General features: G+C 39.1%; 2 protein-coding genes across 9 annotated transcripts in view; one reads left to right on the top strand and one right to left on the bottom strand.

Moving 5' to 3' along the window:
* The window catches only part of LOC136794202 (uncharacterized), a 134,038-nt gene extending 107,783 nt beyond the window's left edge, over positions 1-26,255 (bottom strand). Inside the window, exons 1-4 of the mRNA XM_067033496.1 lie at positions 26,125-26,255; positions 17,175-17,232; positions 16,828-17,079; positions 15,926-16,522 (exon numbers count right to left, since the gene is read on the bottom strand). Coding sequence (XP_066889597.1) covers positions 15,926-16,522; positions 16,828-17,079; positions 17,175-17,232; positions 26,125-26,255 — 1,038 coding nt within the window. The remainder of the gene's footprint in view (positions 1-15,925; positions 16,523-16,827; positions 17,080-17,174; positions 17,233-26,124) is intronic.
* The window catches only part of GOLIM4 (golgi integral membrane protein 4), a 77,306-nt gene continuing 66,572 nt past the window's right edge, over positions 15,755-26,488 (top strand). For 3 of the 8 annotated variants that reach the window (XM_067033955.1, XM_067033956.1, XM_067033953.1), the window contains exon 1: positions 15,780-16,629. In XM_067033955.1, the coding sequence (XP_066890056.1) occupies positions 16,443-16,629 (187 nt within the window). In that variant the 5' untranslated portion in view covers positions 15,780-16,442. Of the gene's footprint in view, positions 17,239-26,488 lie in introns of all 8 variants that reach the window. The other 5 variants (XM_067033952.1, XM_059063650.2, XM_059063649.2 and 2 more) reach the window with 4 other exon arrangements.

Genomic DNA, 26,488 nt, shown 5'->3' with positions numbered 1-26,488 from the left:
GCTGTCTCCTTGAGAAATTTAATTTCCAACCAGAGCTTCAGTTTAGCCTTTAAACAAATAACACATCTGCAAGCTCTTCACAGGGAGGTCCAAGATTCATTCATCATCAAATCCTCACCTTCTGCTGCCCTTACTGCATTGTGCCTTGCACACAGTAACTACTTCAAAAATTATTGAGATTTAAAGCATAATGAAAATGTTAGTCCATAAGTTACAACCCAAGAATTAGAAATCAGGTTGAAATTGGTGTATTACAAGAAAACTCCTCTGTTTTGAAGTCATAATTTACCCCCGCTCAACAATTAAAGAAACTCAATCGATAATTATAATCAGAAAACTATCAGTTTTAATTGGGTAGCTGAAGCTAATTTTAAAAATCAACTATAGTTTTCCAGAAATGTACAAACAAATTTAGGTGGACAATGACAAGTACCACTATAGCTTTCGATTTTATCTAAATGAAGGCTGAAGTTTTGCTAATCTCTTGAATCCTGTGGGTTTATTCTCTCCGAAGCAATTTCCTCTAAGTTAGATAGGACAGATATGATATCTCTTCCATTTGATAAATGAGAGAATTAATGGTTCCTGACTTACCCTTGAACTTATAGATAGTTTGTGACTTAAATGGGATTTGTACCCAGGCATTAGGCATCTTGAGTCACCTTTTAATTTTTCCTAAGCTCCTTCATAATTGGGCAGGAGAATCAGGAACTAAATAGTGAAAAGCCAAACTTTTCTATCCACAGTTATCACTCCTCTTTTTACCAGGTTGTCTAGGATTATGCCTTTAGAGTTCAGTCCTTTAACACATTTTCCCACAAAATTCTTGGGAGGAATAATAAGTTAATAATTCATTCTTTAACATCTTTCTATTAATTAATATATCCAATTTGCTTTCCTCTGTTTAAGTAATTACCTGAGGAAAAGGAAAGGAAAGTAATGGGCATTTTGAGAAAGAATTTGTTTCTTTTTTTTTGCATTTTTAAAAACTGAGATTTCTTGTCCCATTTCTTTTCAAACCCTCATCCTGATCTCCTGTTGAAGATGGAGCCATCTTTGGCTTCCAGGCATCATTCTCCATCTAAGATCGACAATATGCTTACTAAAAAGAAAACTAATGTTAACTGAAACTGTTTTTTGTTTCATTTTTTTTCTTGCTATTTACATTTTGCCTATACCTGTTTGTGACTATCGTTCTGTCCCTAGTCCATGAATGTTTTTCTTATGCTTTCAACAGGGAACTCTCATCATCATAATACAATTCCTAGTCACATATCACCTTTTTTCTGGAATTCCTTTAATCCAACTCTTCCCCATCTCATAAGCCTAAATTTACTTATCACTTGTGCTAGAATAACAAATACATCACACAAGACAAAACTTAATTAGCATATTTTCTGAAATTATGTGATGTTGAATGAAAAATTCTGCTAATGCACATAAAAATTAGTATAACTGGGCTTCCCTGGTAGCGCAGTGGTTGAGAGTCCGCCTGCCAATGTAGAGGACATGGGTTCAAGCCCTGGTCTGGGAGGATCCCACATGCCGCAGAGCAACTGGGCCGGTGAGCCACAACTACTGAGCCTGCGCGTCTGGAGCCTGTGCACCGCAACAAGAGAGGCCACGACAGTGAGAGGCCCACGCACCGCGATGAAGAGTGGCCCCCACTTGCCACAACTAGGGAAAGCCCTCACACAGAAATGAAGACCCAACACAGCCAAATAAATAAATAAATAAATTTAAACATTAAAAAAAAAATTAGTATAACTATACAGACTACGAAGCTGTTTATACACTTTGTCTCAGAAATAGCATTCCTGGGAATTTATCCTTAAAAAATATAATTAGCAGATGTGAAAACAAACAAAAAACCAAATACAGCATTTATAAAATATTCACTGTTAATTATTTTTTTAAAAAGCTATACAGATGTCCAAATATAGGAGCCCAGCTAAGTACACATTACCAGCTAAGTACATGTCACTGAATAGGATAGATAGGTAGACATTTAAAAGTATAATGATTAAGACTATATAGGAAGCCAAAATATTATAATGTAGTGGTAATTAAAAAGCATTATATAAAACAATATACTGTTTTATAATTTTAATTAAATAAAATATAACTATGCAGATCAGAAATAGATGGTAATACACAAAAGTGGAAATAGTTGCTGTGCTAAATGAAGGAGTTGTTAGTGAAAACTTTTTTCAGAAATTATTATTGTTGCTACTTTGTTTTTTGTTTGTTTGACTTTTAGTTGTATTGATATTTTAAATTAATAAACTGTTAATTTCATGTAAAAAATTGAGGTTTAATTGACATATATTAGGTTCAAGTGTACAACATAATGATTTTATATTTATATATACTGTGAAATGATCACTGCAATAAGTCTAATTATCACCCATCACCATACAAAGTTACAAACTTTTTTTCTTCGTTTGATGAGAACGTTTAAGATTTATTCCCTTTGTGATTTTCAAATAAATAATACAATATTGACTACAGTCATCATACTGTACATTACATCCCCATGACTTATTTATTTTATAACTGCAAGTTTGTTCCTCTTTATCCTCTTTACTCCTTTGCCCCACCGGCCACCCAGTTCTGCTCTGGCAGCTACAAATCTGTTCTCTGTATTATGAGTTTGGGTTTTTTTTCTGTTTTGTTTGTTCATTTGTTTTATTTCTTAGAGTCCACGTGTAAGTGAAATCACATGGTATTTGTCTTTCTCTGTCTGGTTTATTTCACTTAGCCTAATACCCTCAAGGTCCATCAATGTTGTCACAAATGGCAAGATTTCATTCTTTGTTAGGGCTTAGTAGTATTCCATTATATATGATACCACATCTTCTTTATCCATTCTTCTATCATTGAACACATAAATTATTTCCATATCTCAGCTATTATAAATAATACTGCAATTACAGTAGGGTTGTAGAGATATTTTGAGTTAATGTTTTTATTTCCTTTGGACATATACCCATGAGTAGAATTGCTGGATCATATGGTAGTTCTATTTTTAACTTTTTGAGAAACCTCCAAACTGTTTTCCATAGTGGCTGCACCAATTTACATTCCACCAACAGTACACAAGTGTCCCTTTTCTCCACATCCTCACCAATACTTGTTATTTCTTGTCATTTTGATAAAGCCATTCTAACAGGTGTAAGATGGTATTTTATTGTGATTTTGATGTGCATTTCCCTGATGATGAGTGATGTTCAGCATCTTTTCATGTGCCTGTTGCCCATCTGTATGTCTTCTTTGGAAACGTGTCTGTTCTGGTCCTCTGCCCTTTTTTTTTTTTTTTTTCTATATCCCACACTTTTTTTTTTTTTTTTAAACATCTTTATGGAGTATAACTGTTTTACAATAGTGTGTTAGTTTTTCCTTTACAACAAAGTGAATCAGTTATACATATACATATGTTCCCATATCTCTTCCCTCTTGCATCACCCTCTCTCCCACCCTCCCTATCCCACCCCTCTAGGTGGTCACAAAGCACAGAGGTGATCTCCCTGTGCTATGTCCTCTGCCCATTTTTAAATTGGATTTTCTTCTGCTCTTGATTTGTATGAGTTCCTTATATATTTTCAATATTAACCTCTTATCATATATATGATTGGCAAATACTTTCTCCCATCCCATAGGTTGCCTTTTTCTTTTGTTGATGATCTCCTTTACTGGGCAGAAACTTTTTAGTTTGATGTAGTTCCACTTGTTTATTTTTGCTTATGCTGCCTTTGCTTTTGGAGTCATACCCAAAAAATCACCACCAAGACCAATGTCACTTATGTTTTCTTCTAGAAGGTTTATGGTTTCAGGTCTTACATTTGAATCTTTAATCCATTTTGACCTAATTCCTGTATATGGTGTAAGATAGTGATCTAGTTTCATACTTTTTTGTGTTGCTGTCCAATTTTCCCAACACCATTACTCAAGAAACTGTTTATTCCCATTGTGTATCCTTAGTCCTTTGTCACAAATTAATTGATCATATATGCATGGGTTTATGTCTGAGGTCTCTATTCTGTTCCATTGATCTATGTATCTGTTTATATGCCAATACCATACTGCTTTGATTACTATAGCTTTGCAATATAGTTTGAAATCAGGGAGCTTGGTGCCTCCAGCTTTGTTCTTGTTTCTCAAGATTGCTTTGGCTATCTCGGATCTTTTCTAGCCCATACAAATTTTACAATTGCTCTATTTCTGTAAAAAGTGCCATGGAATTTTGATAGGGATTGCAATGAATCTGTAGATAGCTTTGGGTAATACGGACATTTTAACAATGTTAAATGTTAACACTGTTAACATTTTTATCTTTTATCTTTATTTTTAATCTATTTTTATCTTTTTGGTTAAATTTATTTGTAGGTATTCAGTGCAATTGTAAATGGTACTATTTTCTTAATCTCTCTTTCTGATAACTCATTTTAGAGTATAGAAATGCAACCAATATTTATATACTGATTTTGTTCCCTATAACTTAGCTGGATTTGTTTATTAGTTCTAACAGTTTTTTTGGTAGAGTCTTCAGGGTTTTCTACATATAAAATCATGTCATCCACAAATAGTGACAGTTTTACCTCTACTTTTCCAGTATGGATGCCTTTTATTTCTTTTTCTAACCTAACTGCTGTGACTAGGACTTCCAATATTATGTTGAATAAAAGTGGCAAGAGTGGGCACACTTCTGTTGTTCTGGATTTTAGAGCTGAAAGCTTTTCACCTTTCAGTATGATGTTAGCTGTGGGCTTGTCATGTATATGTTTAGGAACGTTCCCGCTATACCTACTTTATTGAGACTGATTTTTTTAACCATAAATGGGTTTTGAATTTTGTCAAATGCTTTTTCTGCATCTATTGAGATGATCATATGATTTTTATCCTTCATTTTGTATCATGCTGATTGATTTGCAGATGTTGAATCATCCTTGCATCCCTGGAAAAAGTCCCACTTGATCATGATGTATGATCCTTTTTATGTATTGTTGAATTCAGTTTGCTAGTATTTTGTTGAAGATGTTTGCATCTATGTTCATCAGGCATATTGGCCTATAATTTTATTTCTTTGTGGTGTCCTTGTCCATTTTAGGTATCAGAGTAATGCTGGCCTTGTAAAATGAGTTTGGAAACATTCCCTCCTATTCAATTTTTTCAAAGAATTTGAGAAGGATAGATATTAAATCTTTTTTGAATGTTTGGTAGAATTCATCAGTGAAACTGCCTAGTCCTGGACTTTGTTTTTTGAAAGGTTTTTGATTACTGTTTCATTCTCCTTACTAGTAATCAATCTATTCAGATCTTCTATTTCTTCATGATTCAGTCTTAGAAGATTGTATGTTTCTAGGAATTTATCCATTTCTTTTAGGTTGTCCATTTTAATGGCATATAGTTGCTTGTAGTAGTTTCTTATGATCCTTTGTTTATTTTGGTATCATTTGTAATTTCTCCTCTTTCACTTCTGATTTTATTTATTTTGGCCCTATATTTTTTCTTAGTGAGTCTAGCTAAAGGTTTGTCAATTTTGTTTATCTTTTCAAAGAACCAGCTTTTAGTTTTACTGATTTTTAAAAATTGTCTTTTTAGTTTCTGTTTAATTTATTTTTGCTCTAATCTTTATTATTTCCTTCCTTCTACTAACTTTGGGCTTCATTTGTTTTTCTTTTTCTAGTTCCTTTAGGTATAAAGTTGTTCATTTATTTGAGATTTTTGTTAGCTGAGGTAGGTCTGTATCACTGTGAACTTCCCTCTTAGAACTGCTTTTGCTGCATTACATAGATTTTAGTATGCTGTATTTCCATTTTCATTTGTCTTAAGGTATTTTTAAAATTTCTCCTTTGATTTCTTCATTGACCTATTGGTTGTTCAGTAGCATGTTGTTTAATCTCCACATATTTGTGATTTTTTGCAGTTTTCTCCTTGTAATTGGTTTCTGCTTTCATATTATTATGGTTGGAAAAAATGCTTGAAATGATCTTCTTAAATCTATTGAGACTTGTTTTGTGGCCTAAAATATAATCTATCCTAAAGAGTGTTCCATGTGCATTTGAGAAGAATATACACTTTGCTGCTTTTGGATGAAATGTTCTCTATACATCTATTAAATTCATCTGGTCTAATGTGTCATTTAAGGCAAATGTTTCCTTATATATTTTCAGCCTGGATGATCTATCCATCGATATAAGGGGGTATTAAAGTCCTCTGTTCTTATTGTATTGCTGTGAATTCTGCCCTTTAAGTTTGTTAATATTTACTTTATATATTTAGGTGCTCTGATTTTATGTGCATACATATTTACATATGTTATATCTTCTTATTCAACTGACCCCTTTATCATTATGCAATGCCCATCTTTGACTTTCAGTACAGTCTTTCTTTTAAACTCTATTTTGTCTGATGTAATTATAGCTACCCCAGCTTTCTTTTAGTTTCCATTTGCATAAAACATCTTTTTCCATCTGTTCACTTTGAGTCTGTGTGTCCTTACATCTGAAATGAGTCTCTTGTAGTCAGCATTTAGACGGATCTTTTTTTTGTTTTTTAATCATTCAGACACTTTGTGCTTTGATTGGAGCATTTGGTCCATTTATATTTAAAGTAATTATTGATAGCTATGTACTTATTGCCATTTTGTTAATTGTTTTCTATTTTGAAGTTCGTCTCTGTTTTGTTCTTCTTTTGCTCTATTCCTTTGTGGTTGGATGACTTTCTTTAGTGTTATGCTAAGATTCCTTTCCAATTGTTTTTTTGTGTATAGGTTTTTTTTGTATGAGGCTCACATATGACAGCCTGTGCTTGTGTGTGTATACTGAGATATATATATATATATCAGTCTTTCATAAGTTGATAGCAAGTTTGAACATATTCTAAAACTCCACATTTTTACTCTCTTCCAACACATTTTGTTTTTGGTGTCACATTTCACTGTATATCCCTTAACTAATTATTGTAGTTATTGTTACAACTTTTCTCTTTTAAACTTCATGCTAGCTTTATATGATTAATCTACTACCTTTACTATATATTTACCTTTACCAGTGAGAATTTTACTTTCACATGTTTTCTTGTTATGAATTAGTGCCCTTTCTTTTCAGCTTAAAGAATCCCCTTTAAAATTTCTTGTAAGGTCAGTTTAGTGATGATTAACTCCTTTAGCTTTGCTTGTCTGAAAAATTCTTGTCTCTCCTTCAATTCTGGATGATAAATTTGCTGGGTAAGGTATTCTGCTTGGAAGTTTTTTATTTCAGCACTTTGAATATATCATGCTACTCTCTTCTGGCCTGCAAAGTTTCTGCTGAAAAATCTGCTCATAGTCTTATGGGTGTTTCCTTGGATGTAATAAGTATTTTTATCTTTATCATTAACTTATGATATCTTAATTATAATGTGTCTTGGTGTGGATCTCTTTGGTTTCATCTTATTTGGAACTCTCTGTGATTCCTAGACCAGCATACCTGTTTCCTTCCCCGGGTTAAGGAAGTTTTCAACCATTATTTTTTTCAAATAAGTTTTCTGCCCCCTTTCTCTCTCTCTTCTCCTTCTCCGACCCCTATACTGCAAATGTTATTCCACTTGATGTTGTCCCATAGGTCCATTAGGCTATCTTCAATTTTTAAACTTCTTTCTTTTTGGGGGAGGGTGCTGCTCTGTTTAAGTGAGTTCCACTGCCCTGTCTTCCAGGTTGCTCTTCTGTTCTTTGCTTCATCTAGTCAGCTGTTGAAGCCCTCTAGTGTATTTTTTTCAGTTCAGCTGTTGTTTTCTTCAGTTTTGTGACTTCTGTTTGGTACTTCCTTACATTTTCTGTCTCTTTGTTGAAGTTCTCACTGTGTTCATCCATTCTTCCCCCCCAGTTTGGTGAGCTTTTTTATGACCAGTACTTTGAACTCTTTATCAGGTAGATTACTTATCTCCATTTCAGTCCTTTTCCTGAGGTTTTATCTTATTCTTTCTTTTGGAACATATTCCTCTGTTTCCTCATTTTGCTTGACTCTGTGTTGTTTTTTATGTATTAGGTGCAACAACTACCTTTCCCAGTCTTAAAGATTGGCCTTGTATAGGAGATGAACCTTTCTAGCTCAACCTTGTCCTAGCTGTTGGCTTTCTCTCAAACATTTTGATTGCCTGAGCAGCCTAATTTATTCTTGATAGGTCCCATTTGTTGAGCATGTGTGAAAAGGAGAAATCTCAGTCAGCCTGTTGGAAGCCAGACACTCAGGCAGCATTTTTTAAAGTATGCCAACATATACAGTCTTATGAATGGCACCTCATTCGTAAGCCCTGCTGGCCTCCAGACCAGGTGATCTGGAAGTGTCCCATGGGTTACAGCTGCAAAAATTGGGGCTCTAGATGAGTGTATAAGCTCCTTTCTGGGATGTACTAGTGAGCTGTAGTGAGGCAAAGGGAGAATGCAAAGAGGGCTCCTCCAGCCTCATTCCTGTGAGCACCTCTGTAGCCTCTAGATGTGTGGCAAACATGAAGCCTGACCCACAAGCTGACGCTCTGGGACAAGTAAATAGGCCTTTTTCACAGGCAGGCTTGGGGTGTGTTTCAGTTGATGTCTGTGCAGTGCCCTGGGACTGGTAGCCTGCCAAGAACTGTCTCTCCAATTGTTTCAGTCCTGTGGGGCCCAGAAATGCAAGCTCCAGCTACCAGAGCCAGGCAATCAAGGATCGTTTCCTGTGTGAATCACGTTTGCCTACAGCTTTAGCGAGGCAGCAGCGGAGTGCAGGGTCAAGGCATGCCCATCGGCTTTTTTTTTTTTTTAACATCTTTATTGGAGTATAATTGCTTTAAAATGGTGTGTTAGTTTCTGCTTTATAACAAAGTGAATCAGTTATACATATACATATATCCCCATATCTCTTCCCTCTTGCGTCTGCCTCCCTCCCACCCTCCTTATCCCACCCCTCTAGGTGGTCACAAAGCACAGAGCTGATCTCCCTGTGCTATATGCAGCTGCTTCCCACTAGCTATCTATTCTACGTCTGGTAGTGTATATATGTCCATGCCACTCTCTCACTTTGTCACAGCCTACCCTTCCCCCTCCCCACATCCTCAAGTCCATTCTCTAGTAGGTCTGCATCTCCATTCCAGTCTTACCCCTAGGTTCTTCATGACTTTTTTTTTCTTCTTAGAATCCATATATATGTGTTAGCATACGGTATTTGTTTTTCTCTTTCTGACTTACTTCACTCTGTATGACAGACTCTAGGTCCATCCACCTCACTACAAATAACTCAATTTCATTTCTTTTTATGGCTGAGTAATATTCCATTGTATATATGTTCCACATCTTCTTTATCCATTCATCCGATGATGGACACTTAGGTTGCTTCCATGTCCTGGCTATTGTAAATAGAGCTGCAATGAACATTGTGGTACATGACTCTTTTTGAATTATGGTTTTCTCAAGGTATATGCCCCGTAGTGGGATTGCTGGGTCGTATGGTAGTTCTATTTGTAGTTTTTTAAGGAACCTCCATATTGTTCTCCATAGTGGCTGTATCAGTTTACATTCCTACCAGCAGTGCAAGAGTGTTCCCTTTTCTCCACATCCTCTCCAGCATTTATTGTTTGTAGATTTTTGATGATGGCCATTCTGACCTGTGTGAGATGATATCTCATTGTAGGGTTTTTTTGGCGGTACTTGGGCCTCTCATTGTTGTGGCCTCTGCCGCTGCAGAGCACAGGCTCCGGACATGCAGGATCAGTGGCCATGGCTCACAGGCCCAGCCGCTCCATGGCACGTGGGATCCTCCCAGACCGGGGCACGAACCCGTCCCCTGCATTGGCAGGTGGACTCTCAACCACTGCGCCACCAGGGAAGCCCTCATTGTAGTTTTGATTTGCATTTCTCTAATGATTAATGATGTTGAGCACTCTTTCATGTGTTTGTTGGCAATCTGTTATATCTTCTTTGGAGAAATGTCTATTTAGGTCTTCTGCCCATTTTTGGATTGGGTTGTTTGTTTTTTTGATATTGAGCTGCATGAGCTGCTTATAAATTTTGGAGATTAATCCTTTGTCAGTTGCTTCATTTGCAAATATTTTCTCCCATTCTGAGGGTTGTCTTTTGGTCTTGTTTGGTACATGTAAACGTATGAGATTAGAACACTCCCTAACACCATTCACAAAAAGAAGCTCAAAAGGGATTAAAGACCTAAATGTAAGGCCAGAAACTATCAAACTCTTAGAGGAAAACATAGGCAGAACACTCTATGACATAAATCACAGCAAGATCCTTTTTGACCCACATCCTAGAGAAATGGAAATAAAAACAAAAATAAACAAATGGGACCTAATGAAACTGAAAAGCTTTTGCACGGCAAAGGAAACCATAAACAATGCCCACCAGCTTTATCCATGCAGTGAGGGAGCACAGGTTTGGGGAGCACCCACTGTTTTTTGCAAGGGAGTGGGAAAGCACAGGCATGGGGCACACCCTCAGGCTTTAGTGGGGAAGCTGGAGAGGGCTGTGATTGCACATGCCTGTGGTGCCAGGAAGGTAGAGGGAGAGTGCAAAAAGAGAGAGCTGGGGGTCAGGCCCCTGACCCTAATGCTTTAAGATTAGCAAATGAACCTCCTTCACATTCGGCCTATAAGCTTTTCAAGCTGCTGCTTTTGCGTTGGGTCCCTGGACACGTTAGTTTGCACACAAGCCCTTTAAGAGCGGAATCTCAGTTCCCTACAGCCCTTTGGGTCTCCTGGATGTAAGCCCCATTGGTTTTCACAGTCAGACGTTTGGGGGGCTCTTCTCTCCAGTGCAGGTCCCAGGGGTTAGGGTGCTTGATGTGGTGCATGAGCGCTTCATTTCTCAGGGAAAAGCTCCGTATTTGTGAGATCCCTACAGATTGGGGCTCTCTGTGCAGGTGGTGGGGTTTCTGGTGAGAATGTATCTCTCCCTCTCCCACCTGTCTCATGTGGCTCTTTTATCCTTTGTTGTGGAGAAGCTGTTCAGCTAGTTTTCAGGTCTTTTTCAGAGGGACTTGTTCCATATGTGTGTCCATGGGAGGAGGTGAATTCAGGATCTTCTACACAGCCATCCTGAACTTTCTCTCAAGACTGTGGAAGTATTATTTTAGATTAGTATACTTCGTCTTCAAGAAGGAAAGTCCAATGTATTATATGTACATGGGTGGGTGGTGAGGAGTGAAGGGCACAGTCAAAGGCAAGGATTCTGGGAAACTAAAGGCAATTATTAGGATGCTGGATGCCAGGAGTTGGAGTTGAACTAGAGAATAGAATTGGAAGGAGCATAATAACACAAGACAAATGTTTCTATTTCACAATTTTAATTTGAGCTGAACTTAATCCTGAGGTAACTCGATTCTTCTTATTTATTTGAAAATTTGCTCTACTTTATGTCTAAGTAAAAACATTGATAGTCCCTTTGTTTTGACTCAAAATGTTCCTGGAAACTAGAACATAAAGAATATTTATGAAGCAGGTTATGATTTCCTTTAGGAACAGCTCTGAAACTGAATATAGAATATCTGACCCAGGACTCAGCATTAGATACATCATAAATATGACCAGCCATGTCTCATGACGATTAAGAAATTACTATAAATACCTATCATATAACATACAAAATTATAATACCAATTCTATAAAATGGTCATGGATAAACCAAACACCTCTTTAATACAAAGGACTCCAACAAACTATACGTTTAGAGGGGAACATTTAAAGATGTATGTTTCATTGGCCATTGATCTTTTCTGTGGTCCATCTGTTTACCTGAAGTGTCTGAGGTACTGAAGGCAGTGAGCTAGTGAAAAGCTGCCTCAACCAGGCAGCAGAAGATTTGGGAAGTTCACTTCACTTCTGAGTCTCACTTAACGGTCCCTTTCCATTCATTCTAACATTTTATGGAACTAAACTATTTTCTAAAATTAATGTTAGCTATAATAAACATTAAGCAACAAATTCAAAATAATTTCTTGTGCCATCTTAGAATTTGGAAGAGTTTAGGGTATGCTGGATGGTCCTGCTTTAGAAGGTTAAATAACTTTGAAATGATAATTTCTGTTTCTTTAGCTACACATCTGGTGGCAAGTAGAACCTTCTAAATCATTTCCTCCATTATCAGAGTGTGTTCACAAAATATTTACCAGTGGTGCTGATGGTGTGGTTTCTGTTATTGAAAAGCATTTTACTTTTCATCTAATCATCTACTTTCCCCTTTACTCTCCTCTAACTCCTTAAATAGTTCAAAGTTACCCACGTGGCAGCTTAGAGACAGACCAAAGCAAGGCACCAAGACACACTGAGTGGGGTTTCAATTGCTTTGTTAAGCGTTTAGCCAAAGGCTTACCTTGTTAATCTGCTAACAATTACCACCAGGTCATTAGCAAAATCTTGTAAAAAGGAGTTATAAAAACATCTCTCACAGAATCCTCAAAAGGACAGACTACCTCGAATGTAGCTTCCTTTACCTCTGGAAACAGGCAGGTATAGGTGGCATGCAGGAAGCCTGTGTTCTAATTAGGTGATAGCCAAAAGGCAGAGATAAAGAGTGAAGTTTCCTATAGAGAAAAAAAGTAGTTGATTTCAGCAATTTTCACATGAAAAGGTTAAAACTCGTTTATTAATACTGAAACGCCATTTAAAATTTTATTTACTTATTTTTAATTGAGTATAATTGACATACAGCGTCATATTAGTTTCAGAGGTACAATATAATGATTTTATATATGCATTTATTTGAAATGAGCACTACAATGTCTAGTTAACATCCATCACCACACCTAGTCATATATTTTTAAAATATTATTTAAAATTCATCATCTTAAGTGTTGATTTCTCTTGCAAATTAAAAAAATATTGAATTCAATTTGAAAAAGATTTAAATGAAAAATTTGCTCTAGGATCCTGAACATTATTAATTTAAAGTCATCTATTTTTATAAATTAGCTGTATCTCTTGACTATAATTTTCTTGCCTTCCCCTATTTGGAAAATGAACAAATTTTGTTAGAATGACAAATTTACTAAAACTGGAGAGAATACTAAGGTTCCCAAATGTTGCCTTAGCCCTTCTCAAATGTAAGATCTTGAATCTCTAATTTCTTCCTGCCTTAGGAATAAAACATTAAACTGGTGAAATTCCTCAAGATTTACAATTTTTAAATTTTACATACTATGTTGTTAAATAATGGCATATAGAAATATAATTATATAATACTATTTTTTAAGTGCTAGAAACAAAAATAAGATAGAACTTACAACAGAGCTAGCAAGACCAGTATGAATAGCTCATCCATCACAAGCTCTGCCCAAAGGCAATGTTATGTAAATTCAATTTATAGACCTTGAATAGCTTCCCCAGTGTTGGCCTTTGAAAAGCTCTACACTGATATTTTCAAGAAACTAGCAGCACACTCCAACCTGAAAAAGTAATACTATGAAGATGCTGCCATTAGTGATTTTATGTACTTCTACATACCCTTCTTGAATTTGAAATAATGGATAAGTTCAGGTAATTTTTGTTCTCTTTCAAATTTTATGACTTCAATATTGAGTTGTGTTTTATGACCTACATTTATTATATTCTGTAGAGTCAGACTGCAGTTTTAGGCAAAGAATACCTTCAGAGTCTGAAATCAGACTTTGGGAAGAAATCAGAGGTTTAAAATGAGTAATCATGTATTCTGGAAGCATAGGAATTTTCCAAAGATTTTGAAAAACAACCAAATACTGCATACTGTGTAATATATGAGCAATAATTTCCCAATCCTCTAGACAGTCTCTTTTTCTTTTGTGGCTAGGATAATTATCTATTCATGCATGGGCAAGGATTGCTGCTATAAAACTTAATTTCTTCCAGAGCAGTTTTGGTAGTTATTTTTGGAGGAAGAGTTTGTTTAGCAAATTGTTCACTGACAACGGTGAGGAATTTTTAGTTACGAGGAATTCTGACAAGGTCACAGGAATTATCCAGTCTCAGTTTCCAGTCTTGAGTCACATTGAAAGAGTGAAATTTAAACAGTGGTAAATTCAATAACAAGTAACGTTACATAATATTTACATGACAGAACAAAAACTAAAACTTCAGACCTTTTTCTCTTTAAATTAGGTTCTCACGCTAATGGACCAGATATAATTTGTTTATACAACTTGCTTAAAAAGAATGAGAACCTGGCTTCTATAGGAGAAAGAGAACGAGAGAGGAAGATTCTGACCTGGGTTATAATCCTGTTGCGCTTCTAGCTTTCTAGAAGGTCCTAGAGCTATCACAGTACTTTGATAAGCTTTGCTTTCTTTATTTACCAATATGTGAGCCAAATACTTAACCTGGCTGTGATGAGATAGTAAATGAAAGTATTTTAAAAATATAATGTAAGTTATCATTTATTAGGGAAAAGCACATGCCAGGCACACTTAGTTTTCATGGTAGTATAAACGTCACAGGCTAGATAGGTTGTAAATTTGGTTACTTTTACAGCTTTTAACACTAAAATATTTCTGCACCAGGGGCTGTCTTTAAGTTGTATTTGTGGCTAAACAGATCTACCCTCATTTTGAGTACTCATTGGCCATTATTGATAGTGATAACTAAACTCTGGTTGAAGTATCTTAAAAAGTATGCAGTATGTGATAAATTCCATGACACGACTGAGGCATTTGAGAAATAATTTACTTTTTTAGAATTTAGGTCAAGAGCAGAAGCAAAATTATAATTTATGCATAACCTCAATTTTTTTCCCTCAAGTACACAGAAAGAACAAATGTACTATGGATTTTATTTGAAGAGGTTTGTAGTTATGTTTGTTTTACTTGTTTTTACATAGGGAACCTTTGTTGGCCTTTAAAATGTAACAGCGTAACTGATGTATTTTTGCCAACAATAAAACAAATACATGTGACAAAATAAATGCATGCTCATTTCAGCCTGCAAGATTTGTTTTAAAATTATTCTGTTTGCAGCCAGGGGAAACAAATGAGATCATTTCTTTCCTCTCTGCCAAAGACAAGATGATTTCCCCAACCCACGTGTACAGTTGAGCGTAAGTCTAGCATGCTAGCGTGCTCGAGTCTCCGGACTTGTGTCTTGCCACTTGTGGGGACACACGCATCCGTGATAGTACACTGGATGGGGCAAGACTCAGTAGGCAAGGCATCTTCGGTTCACAAGAAAATTATGCTGACCATGTAGCTATCCCGTGTGCCTGCCGCATCTGCCCACTGGACAGGGAAAGAAAGGGTGCTTGGTGGAGTGTACACAGCTGTTCCTATCCACTCTCTCCCACTTTATACACTGTACTCCTCTCCCCACTTGCGTTCCAAGGGCAGGAACACACACACACACCCGTACACACACACACCCGTACACACACACACCCGTACACACGTACACACACACACACACACACCCGTACACACACACACACACACACACACACACACACACACACACACACACACACACACACACACACACACACACACACACACACCCTTATCTCTCCCAGCCGTCAGCCAGGACGCGTCTCCCGCGCACTCCGACCTCCCCGCCGCTGGCTCCGCAGCCTGTCCCCGCCACCAGCACTCCACGTGGGCGTACCCCAGCTCCAGGCGACCGCGCGGCCCACTGAGCCCCTAGCCGGCCCCCGCGCTCGAGGGAAGGCGCGGCCCCGGGGTCGGACGGACAAAGCGGGCGTCCAATCGAGCCCGGCACTGCCTCCCCGAAGGGAGGGAGTGGCGGCTCTGACGGGCCCAATGAGCTGGGAGCCCGAGTGGGACTTCCTCCTGGAATCCCGTTGGCCAGAATAGCGGGGCCGTGGGTGACACGTAAGTTAGGTGGGAGGCGGAGGCGGCGGCGGCCGAGGCTCCGCAGCCCAGTTAGTGACACCGGCCCGCCGTCCCCCAAACCCGGCCGGGGCAGCCCCCCCTCCCCCCCAGCTACTCACCCCCGCGGGCCGCGCGCCGAGGCGCCGCCTGGAGCCCGGCTCCCTTTGTTGGGCGCGTACCTCTCCTTTTGGTGGCAACAAAGTCGCGCAGTGGGAGCCGCCGCGAGGGGGCGGGGAGCGGCAGAGGCGGGACTCCGAGCGCCGCCAGGGGCAGCCGGGCCAAAAAGTGGGGAGGAGGGAACAAGGCAGGCGGCTTCTGCGGACCGGCGCGAGGACAGCCCGCTCAGAAGTATGCGGAGGGCCCCCTCCCGGGCCCAGGCACTCGCGGAGAGCCAGCCTCGCCAAAGTTTGGCGGCGGCGGCTGGCCCGGCGGCGTCGATGGCTGCACGCCCCGCGGCGCGCGGAGGCTGAGCGGGCGCCACTTCCCCTCCGGCCCAGCTTTTGTGTCTCGCGTCTCCTCCTCATGCTGCGTCCGGCCACCTCCTGCGGCGGCCGCTGCTGAGGCGCCCGCTTGGGCCGAGGGGAGGAAGGGACGGCGGCGGCGAGGACGGCCGCGGCGCGGGGTCCCGACGGGACTATGGGAAACGGGATGTGCTCCCGAAAGCAGAAGCGGATCTTCCAGACGCTGCTGCTGCTGACCGTGGTGTTCGGCTTTCTCTATGGCGCGATGCTCTACTACGAGCTGCAGACACAGCTGCGGAAAGCCGAAGCGGTGGCACTCAAGTACCAGCAGCACCAGGAGTCCCTATCCGCCCAGTTACAAGGTACGGTTAACGGGACGCGCGCGGCCGGTGGCCAGCTTTGCCCCGCGCCTCCCGCCCCGGCTGGAAAAGTGGTTTTGATGAGCTGTTGGCACCGCGGGCACCACCTCTGACCTTCAGGGACGTCAGAGGCAAGCCCCGCCGGACCCCGGAGTGTTAGAGATGACACATCCGCATCCTCCCGCTTCCTCCGGTGGTTACATTTGAAATTGGCAGCGCCAGCCCAGGTCGCACTGGGCGATGGATGGGCGGGTACACACTGAGTCTTTTACCCCAGCCCTTGTCAAAGGCCCAGCTGCAATCCGGGCAGACAAACCAGGATCCCTGCCTCCGCTCCTGCCAGCCCATCCGGAGGGGCATGGTTTCCTGGTTTCTAGGCATTTGCTTTCCAGTTGACGTTGTCAGTAGCCTAAGAAATGGGGCGTTTGGCCGAGATTTCTCAAACTGCTGTTTCTTCAAGGGAAATTAAGCCATGACCCGGTGGTTCAAACTAATGGCCCAGTCGAATGGAGCCTAGACCTGCTAGTTTCTTATTTCTGTTAACTCACTAGTGTGACTTTAGAGATGTTGGATGTGTTGGAAAAGTCCACGCTCCTGTTCACCATCCTGCAGGTATGTTTTTGGAAAAAGAAAAAAAAAAGTTTTATTAAACTGATTAACTTTCAGTTTGTCCCGGAGAGGTGCAAGAGGAGAAACCTGGTTTTTCACTTTGCCAGACACACAGCAAACACAACGTGAGCAATACCTGCAGAAAGACGGAAAGTTCCTATCCTTCTATTTCAGAATCCCATTTAACGTACATTTCAGGAACATAAATGATGCATGACTGCAAAGTAAGCACCATGTGGCCTTGTTAAGAGCAGAGTCATCCTTTACATATTTTTTGAAAGCTTTTTCTTACACTTGTGGTTAGTTTTCAACACTTATGCAGTCCTCTCCCCACCAAAAAAAGTGATAATAGTAAAGGGCTCTGAGCAGTGAAATGTTGACAGTCCTTGCTGATCATGCAAATATAGCTTATTTCATATTACTAGGAAGATACAAGCTGCATGGATAGTTTCTGTCATTGTATAGTTATACAGATATAAAACAGATACCTCTTCGTTGCTTTAGCTATTTTGAATGTTTTCTAGTAAAAAAAAAAATAAGATGAGAGAAAAGGATACACAACTGATTCTTGGTCTTATTTGCTTTTCCAACTTAGAAACAAAGGAAGTATTTTTAGCTTACTGAAGCTGTATAGCCACAGGCAATGAAAATACATGAGCTGGGCTTTGTTCAAAAGGAAAATCTGTTTTGATTCAGTCTTACTTAAAAAATTTTTTTCTTTAAAACTTGTTGAAATTTACCCATGAGTTATTGTTATGCAAAATATGGTATGCAAAATATGGATATTTATTTATTTACTTGTTTACTTAGAAGACACCAGCGGCAGTTAGACCAAGGGAAACATTTGCCATCGAGTAGTACAATGGCAGGACTGGATTTTCACACGTGTGACTGGAAGAGTGTATATGGTGGATTATGCAAGGTTGGTGCCTTGTTCTCTTAGTTCAGGAGACTCATGAGAGCAGGTGCTATCACATTCACCAATACATCCTCAGCACTGCACAGTGCCTGACACTCAGGAGGGGGTCAATGTATATATTTATTCAGTCAACAAACAAATTTTAACTGTGGTGAGAAAACTAGTCCCAAGCACTTTTGTCTGCTTTCTCAGACTTCACTTCCTTGTCTGCTTTTTGAAAAAAAACCAGGTAACAACAATGAAATATTTTGCCCAAGTAGCACATTTGCCTAAACTCCCAGTGCTGGAACTCATTGACTGAGGAGGCCCTGATTTCTGAGTCATGGCCTTTATTTGCAGTATTCCATTTAGAAAATCCATCTCAGTTTTTTTTCTCCTTTTATTTGCCTTCTTTTGGTGGTTGTAGTGGGGGAGAGGGGTGGTAAGTGGTAATACAAGACCATTAAAATACACATTTGCTTTGCTGCAGGAGATGAAAAAAAATGTTGTAGCTAGTTTGAACGAACGAGTGGCCTTACAGTCCATTTCTTAATTTAGTCTTTTGCCATTTCCTCTTGAATTGTGGTGCTGCACAGTTGCAATATGATTATGTGTGAAGAATTATTTCCCAAGCAGGCTACAGTTTCTTCTTCTTCTTTTTTTTTTTACAATTCTTCTTTTTTCACAATTCTGTTCTGTAGCATTTATTTTGGATTTCATATCTGCAGGCCATTTAATGAAGATTTTCGGATGGTACGCAGCTTTTGCTTCCCTTTTCCAATGACAAATGACATTTTACTCAGCAGTGCTTATGTACACATATAGATTTGTTTTTAGGACATTAAACTCTCCAGTCTTAAGACTTGCTTAGTTATGTGAGATCTCTTGACCTGGCTTGTATTAAAATCAGAGTTAATTATGAGTGGCCTTCTTTTTTTAAAAAATGCCTCTTGAAAAACGTTAAGTAATTTGGCCATGTAGTCTGAAGGTATACATTTGTTAAATGAACATATTTAGGTCATCTTCAGTTTAATAATGGGTTGTACACCAGACATTATTCTGAAAGTAGGTTATGTCTAACTCCAAGTGTATTTTGGAGTAGAACAGTTCCATAAATAGGAAATGGCAGGGGTTACATGGGGAAAGTTCCAGACTTTGGCAATGCTCCGTCCACTAAAAACAAATGTCTGTGTCTGCCAGCCTCTCTAACTTCCATCCATAGTGTTCCTTAATTATATTGAGGAGTGGGGCAGAGGTTACCTCTGGTGGCAGAGGCAGTAGTAACAACCTTTGACCAGCTCAGTGTTTAGTTAACTTAAAATTCTTTTTAAAAAACTGCTTTTGGGACTTCCCTGGTGATCCAGTGGTTAAGTCTTGGAGCTTCCACTGCTGGGGGCGCAGGTTAGATCCCTGGTCAGGAAACTAAGATCCCACGTTCCTCTCCAAGCAGCCAAAAAAAACAAAAGCAAAAATGCTTTTGGGGCCATGCACCATTTTCTGTGTCAATAAACAGTGGTTCTCAGCTTTGACTGCCCATTGGAATCACCTGGGTGCAGCTCCCAGTCCAATTATGTGGAAATCTGTGGGGTGGAACCCACCTGGCAGTCTCCCCAGGTGATAGCAGTATGCAGCCAAGGTCGAGAACCACAGCTCTGTAATCTTAAGACTGAGCTGATTCACACACTTTTTTTTTAAAACATCTTTATTGGAGTATAACTGTTTTACAATAGTGTGTTAGTTTCTCCTTTACAACAAAGTGAATCAGTTATACATATACATATGTTCCCATATCTCTTCCCTCTTGCGTCACCCTCCCTCCCACCCTCCCTATCCCACCCCTCTTGCTGGCTTGGCTGCAAAGACATTTGAGGCTTTTTTCTCTTACCCCAAGCATGTGATTCAAATTCTAGCCCTGTAACTTTTTGTGTGATCTTGGGCCTCATTTTTCTTATTTATATAATGGAGATTAGAGTGACCTATTTTATAAAATACTGTGAGGATAAAATAATACCTATGAAGCTCGTAGCACATACCTAGCACATAGTAGGTACCGCTGATTCAACATTAGCTGTTGTTATCATAGCAGTCGCTGTTTGAGATATTTGACCATTTTCTCTTCCCAGGGTTGCCATGGGTAAAATTTTGAAATTGGCAGAATTTGTTTTTATAATTAGCTCCTTTTTTGTTGTACCTAAATGAACATCAAAGAAAATAGGCAGACTGGAATAAATCCAAGTTCTTTACTCTGGAGAAGGGACCCTCCCTGACAATTTAAATTTAGAATTCAAGTCTGGTTACTAATTAACTCTCTTTATATCATGTCAGGTTAGGAGAGGGTGTGATTGCCAGAGGTAGGCAGTAACCTTGTGCAATAAGATCTGGGAGAGGGATGTAACTATTTAAATTTTTGAGGGGGCAAACAGTCCCTCCTTCTTAAAGCATTGTATTACATTATTGCAGTGCTCTTGGTCTTCCCGGTGATGACCAGAAACCATCAAGAAAAGGTTCATATGATGTCTTCTATGCTCCTATTCCAGATAACTGTATTACAGTTATTTAAAACAAACATGTTTGGTGCTTCTAAGAGTGATATGGTTATTCAAGTTAGCTGTCCTTTGCATTATGTTCCCCTGAGACATAGAATGGCCCATTTGCCTGAGCATGAAAACATACTGTATCTTATCTGGTTTCTTCTTTGTTTTCAACCTACCCTGAATTTGCTTTAAAAAAAAAAGAAAAGTTCTCCTTCAGCTCAGGACCAGGCTTTTAAAAAATTCTTTCATCTCCAGTGCTGAGTGCTTGGCATATACTGTAGTAGGTGATCAATAAATATATAGGTCTATACCTATATATTCATTGGCTCTCTGCCAATGAATGTGCTTATATGTGGTGAGCAGTGAAATGTAGTAGATGTGGGCTGAGGAGTCAGAGCTCTTGGACTTGATGTCTTGCCATATATATATATATATATATATATATATATATATATATATATATTTTTTTTTTTTTTTTTACCAGCTGGGTGATCTTGGGTTACTTAACATCTCTGTGATTTACTTTCATCATATTTAATGATCAGGATAATGGTGTTTATAATAGTTTGTCATAGGATCAATAGTGTTAGCGGGGGTACAGTGCTTAGAAGGGTGATACTTGCATTTTGGAATACTGGGGAACTTCATGTACAACAGAGTGGTTCACAGAATTAGCCCCATGGGTTATAGGCGATTAGTAATTTAGCCCCATGGTTGTAGGCAATGCGTAGTAGGGATACTCGTTTTCAAGTGCAAAGTTAGGACATACAAACATCAATTAGATGTTGTCTATTAAATGGACATTTTCACTGAAGTACATACATCGTGCAGTTAAAAGGTGAAATTTATCAAGCTGTTTTTGTATAATTCTGTTCTGTTTAAAAAATGGAACAGACATAAAAACTCTTTATGTAAAACCGTGCCTTAAGATTTATTTCCTGAATAAAAGATAAAAGCTTCTAGATAACTTTTGAAAATATGACTCAGTTAAACATTCTGTTAAATATATGTGACATGCACGAATATGTGTGATTCCACACACTGTACCTGCCTTAGTCGTCCCTGTAAATTGGAACTCGCCAATATTGGTTCACCACCAGGGAAGAGAATTGCTCAGTATCTGTGAGCCTTTTGTTTAAGTCCGAGGTAGAAGACCTAGGCATGTTATACAGTTCACTACATCCAAGTAGATTGGAAAACTTACCTGCACCTTTTAAAATTCCCTCCTGCCTTACCAAGAGCTGTGACACAAGACCAGGTTTTAGAGACTTAAGGAATGAGTGACTTGGAGTTTGAGAATGATGACTGAAGCCGGGTGGACCAAAATGCAAATGATTTGAGAGAAACTAGAAGACATGAGAGAGAGAGAAGGGGGCTAACATCAGTTTATGACATTTCAAAGCACTGGGGAAGATTCTTGCCCACATCCACCTGTCCTAAAAAGAAAGAAACAGGGACTACTGAAGGGGGAGTGGGTTTGGCAACAGATACTCTTTGAATGCAACTCTGGTGTTTACCAATGGAGTGACCTTGAGCAGGCAGGTAACTCTCTGAACTTCGCCTTCTTCCTAGTTGGCTGGGGATAGCAATGTCTGTTTTGCACACTTGTATGGACTAGAAATAATACATTTAATGTGACTGGCACAAATCCCAGAGTGCATCACTATGACATTTACTAGGTAACCAGGACTGCTGTTGCAGGATTAATATTGGGCTACTTTTCATTTTGCCCACTGTGTATTACACCCAGTAGGTAATAGAGTCATTATCTGTGGTCTAAATGTGGCTCTTTTCAGAGCCATATGCCCACCTTGGCTGAAACTTTTACTTGATTAAAGGCACTCTCACTCTGTCTTTTCTACCATATTGACCCTTTTTTGGTAAGAAAAGACTTGAGAATGCTTTGCATGGTAGCAGCTAAGAGTTGCTGTTTTTCATTTTGACAACTAAGTGTTCTTATTTTATCACTGAGGACAAAATGTTTTTGCTACTTTTGCCAGTCAGTGGTTTATGGGTTTTGTAGCTTTGTTTGGAAGTGAAAGGTATGTATAACTTTAGTGTAAAATAAAAATGGCCAACTGTATTTTTTCTTTCAAGCCACTCTTATTTGAAATGAATTTATTTTGATAGAAATTTGAAGATTTCCTTGAAAGAATTAAATTATGTTAAATACATACCATTTATTGACTCTCTGCCACATTCAGGTGCTGGGCTTAAGCACGTTACATGCATTTTCTCACTTAACCCTGACTGAGCACTTTGGTGTGAAGGAGCAGTCTGAGGCCCAGAGGGGTAAATTACCTTTCCAGTATCAAGGTCGAATCTAATAAATCTGAACTTGGAACCCCAATGTGATTTCCTAGCCTGTGTTCCTTCCACAGTACTCCATTGCCCTCAAAATTATTTTAGTGTCTCTGTGACAATATTAAAGGTTTTGAGAAAGTGGGTTAGGTGGGTCGTGTGAGGATTCAAGATAAAATTTAGAATCAGAAGTAACAGGTGTGATTATTTGGTGCAACATTTCCAGAGTGTAGGACATTTGGTGCTGTTGAAAAAGGTGATTTTAGTTGATACTGGAGTTGGTTTTAGGTGATCTGCAGATGCTGCATAAAATAACATCAAATCACGGGAGAAACTTCTGCCCTTTTGAATTCCCTTTCAATGTTTTCTTGACAAGTCAAGGAGAAACTCTCAGTTTGATACTAGAGCCTGTCTCCTAGATATAGTTGCTCATTTGTTTTCAGAGAGCAGACTTCAGGCAGCCAACAGCCTGACAGCTAGACTTTAATAATTGTTTTGTTGTTTTATTGTATTTAAATTTTATGGTTACTACCCATTAATGGCACGTTAAGTCAGATTTTTCATTTACAAGTAGTAGCGTAAAGTTTCCTTTTTAGAAGTTTATGTTAGGGTAAAAAGTGAGCATTTGGCAACCCATTGTACCTATACAGGTTTTGTACGTATAAAATAAGAACTCGTGTTATGAGTACCTGCATGTCTGACGTTCAGGAACGCATCACTTGGTGATGCAGACACTGAATTTTACAGTTAAGAAAACAATCCTGAAGAGGGTGAATCACTTAGCGTGCGTCTCAAGCTAAGCCCAGAGCCCACATACACTGATTTCCAGAACAGCGGAGCACTCCTCACTGCGCTCTGCTGTGTCTGCAGACCGGCAGCACCCTCCTCTCGGTCTGAGCAGCATGGGTTTTGCTATTTTTAAACAATGTCTCTGTATTTCTGAATGGCACACTTGTGTTCTTTGTTTTTATTGGCCTGTGGGTGCTTTTCCAGAGGACATGCCAGCCATTGCCCTACACTAATAAGGCTCACTAAATAGGCTTATAGCCTGGAGGGACATGGACATGAAATAAATTGCTCATTATAATAGTATGACATTTTTTTAAAATATTGCTTTAGCTATTTTTCACATATAAAATGTCACAATATGATACGTAGTGAATAGAAAAGTGAAAGATGTGCTGTCATTCTGAAGGATGAGGCATTTTAGAACATTTGAATGACACCATTTCCTTTCCTTTGAGAATAAGTGAACTTAAGAAAAATATATAATCATTTTAGGAGAATCAAACATTCTATTTCCCGTTTCACCTCTCATTTAAAGCCCTTATTTAAGTGGAATTTTTGTAAAAAAAAATTCTATAAATCAAGGTATGTGAGAACTTTGACATTGCTTGTATGCTCTAGACAATAGCTATAATACTATCAAATAAGTATTCTAAATGTAGATTAATATTGGGCAGCTGATAAATTGCTTGATTGGTTAGTGTAGAACAGTTTATCACGTTTTATATTAGTGAGATTTAATATTGTAAATCTATGCTTCCTACTGCAATAATCTCTCAACCTATTAACAAACATTTAGAGGTAATTTTTAAAAGGACTTTACATCCTTTTTAAAGGTTTGATTCTGTAAAACATGTTAAATAGTATTGATGTCAAACATCACTTTTATTAGAAGATGAAAAATATATCCTCTTTACTAGATAGGTGAGTATCAGCTCAAAATCCAGAAGTCATCTAAGTTTTATCTGGGTGTGGGTATGGCTCCTTGGATATAGTTCCTCAAGTACAACTTCTCAAGTATAGTTCCTCTTCATTGGTAGATCTGTGAAACTAAACCTCAACATAAGCAACATACAACAGTGGGGCAGGCGTACAATACCTACATATTCTTATTCAAAACAGCGGAAAGTGCAAGATGTGTAGGAGTTGCTGGTCCATGAAAATTCTGAAATCCAGTTAGGCAAATGTTCCTCAGCTAGGTCCAGGCCTGGGAATAATTCTCCATGGTTCTTGATTCTACCCTATGGACTACTGAGTCATCCTTCCTTTTTTCATGAAAGGTAGCATGTGTTGGCAGCTGAGTTTTCTCAGTCTGCTTCCTGCCTGTAGAATTTTGGGGATCTGTGACCTTTTTTCATTGAGGACCATCTCCATTCCTTCCAGTCCAAACTGGCAGTGTATCTGCTGGTAAAATCCTCTCAAAATTTTTGTGGGTCTCCTGTGAAACTTGTTGAGGTTTACTCTGTTAGACAAAAAACCACACCCACCTTGGAGATGATTCCTTCTCTACCTTGAGTTTCTGCAGAGGCAAGGGAGAGACAATGCCCTTTAACTTACCAAAGGCCTGTTGAGAGTATCTGTGAGTCACACCCTTAAAGTTGTAGGAGATCCTGTGGTCTGATTGAATAGTACTCTGAGATGCCACGTTTCCCAGGCTTACCAAAAGGATTTCAGAAGCTACACCGTTGATCTCATTTTAGACCATGTTTTCTCAGGCAGTTCCCTAGAAATGATCTTTGCTTGGAAACTATTTCTTAACTTTAGCATTGTTTGCTGTCTAGAGAGACTGAGGATTTTCAAAACCTTCAGGTCCTGCCTCCTTTTTTGTTTGGTAGTCCCTCCCCTGTTTTATATTCTCATAGTTTGCTATAAACAGCAAGAAGGAACGAGGTAGCATCTTCAGTACTTTGCTGGGAAAGCTCCTTAACTAAGTCACCCAGTTCATTTGGCACTTTTTAAACGTCTCATATAAATGCATGAGTCTGCAGGTCACGTAACTACACATAAGTGTCGTATTGTTAAACCTTTTGCCACTGTGTAATTTCTAGTTTACAATAAGATTTTCCTCACTTTCATTTATGCCCGTAATAGAAATCTCTTCAAAGTCCAAAATTCTGTGAACAATGTGTCCAAGGCACTTTGCACTGTCACTGGCACTCTTCTTAGGCCCACTACATGGTTCCAAAGCCTCTGCCACCTTTTAGGTTTTTGTCATGGCAGCACCCCACTTCTAAAATCTGGATTAGTTATCCTGTTGCATAGCAAAGTACCCCCAAACTGAATCGGCTTAGAATGGCAAATATTATCTCACAGTTTTTGCTGGAAAGGAATCGACTTAGCTGGGTGATTATCTGAAGATCTCTGTCTCACGATGTTGCAGTCAAACTGCTGATTGGGGTTGTAGTCATCTCAAAATTTGACCGGGACCGAAGGATCTGCTTCAGAATTCGCTGATGTGGTTGTTGGCAGGCCTCAGAAGATCCAATTCCAATCTCACTCATCCGGGCCTTTCTGAAGGAACTTCCATTATTCCAACCTGGAACTTAAAACGTAATAGCTGGCTTCCCCCAGGGCAAGAGATCCAAGAGAAAGCTAGAGAGAGAGTGTGTATGAACCCAAGATGAAAGTGAAAGTATTTTAATAACCTAATCTTGAAGGTGATAACTCATCACTTTCTGCCATATTCTGTTCATTAGAATCTAATCACCAAGTCCAGCCTGTGCTCAAGGACAAG

The sequence above is a fragment of the Kogia breviceps genome, chromosome 5, assembly GCF_026419965.1.
Source record: "Kogia breviceps isolate mKogBre1 chromosome 5, mKogBre1 haplotype 1, whole genome shotgun sequence".
Taxonomy (NCBI): domain Eukaryota; kingdom Metazoa; phylum Chordata; class Mammalia; order Artiodactyla; family Physeteridae; genus Kogia; species Kogia breviceps.
The sequence above is the reverse complement of the archived record's forward strand: the minus strand, read 5'-3'. Positions and strand labels throughout refer to the sequence as shown.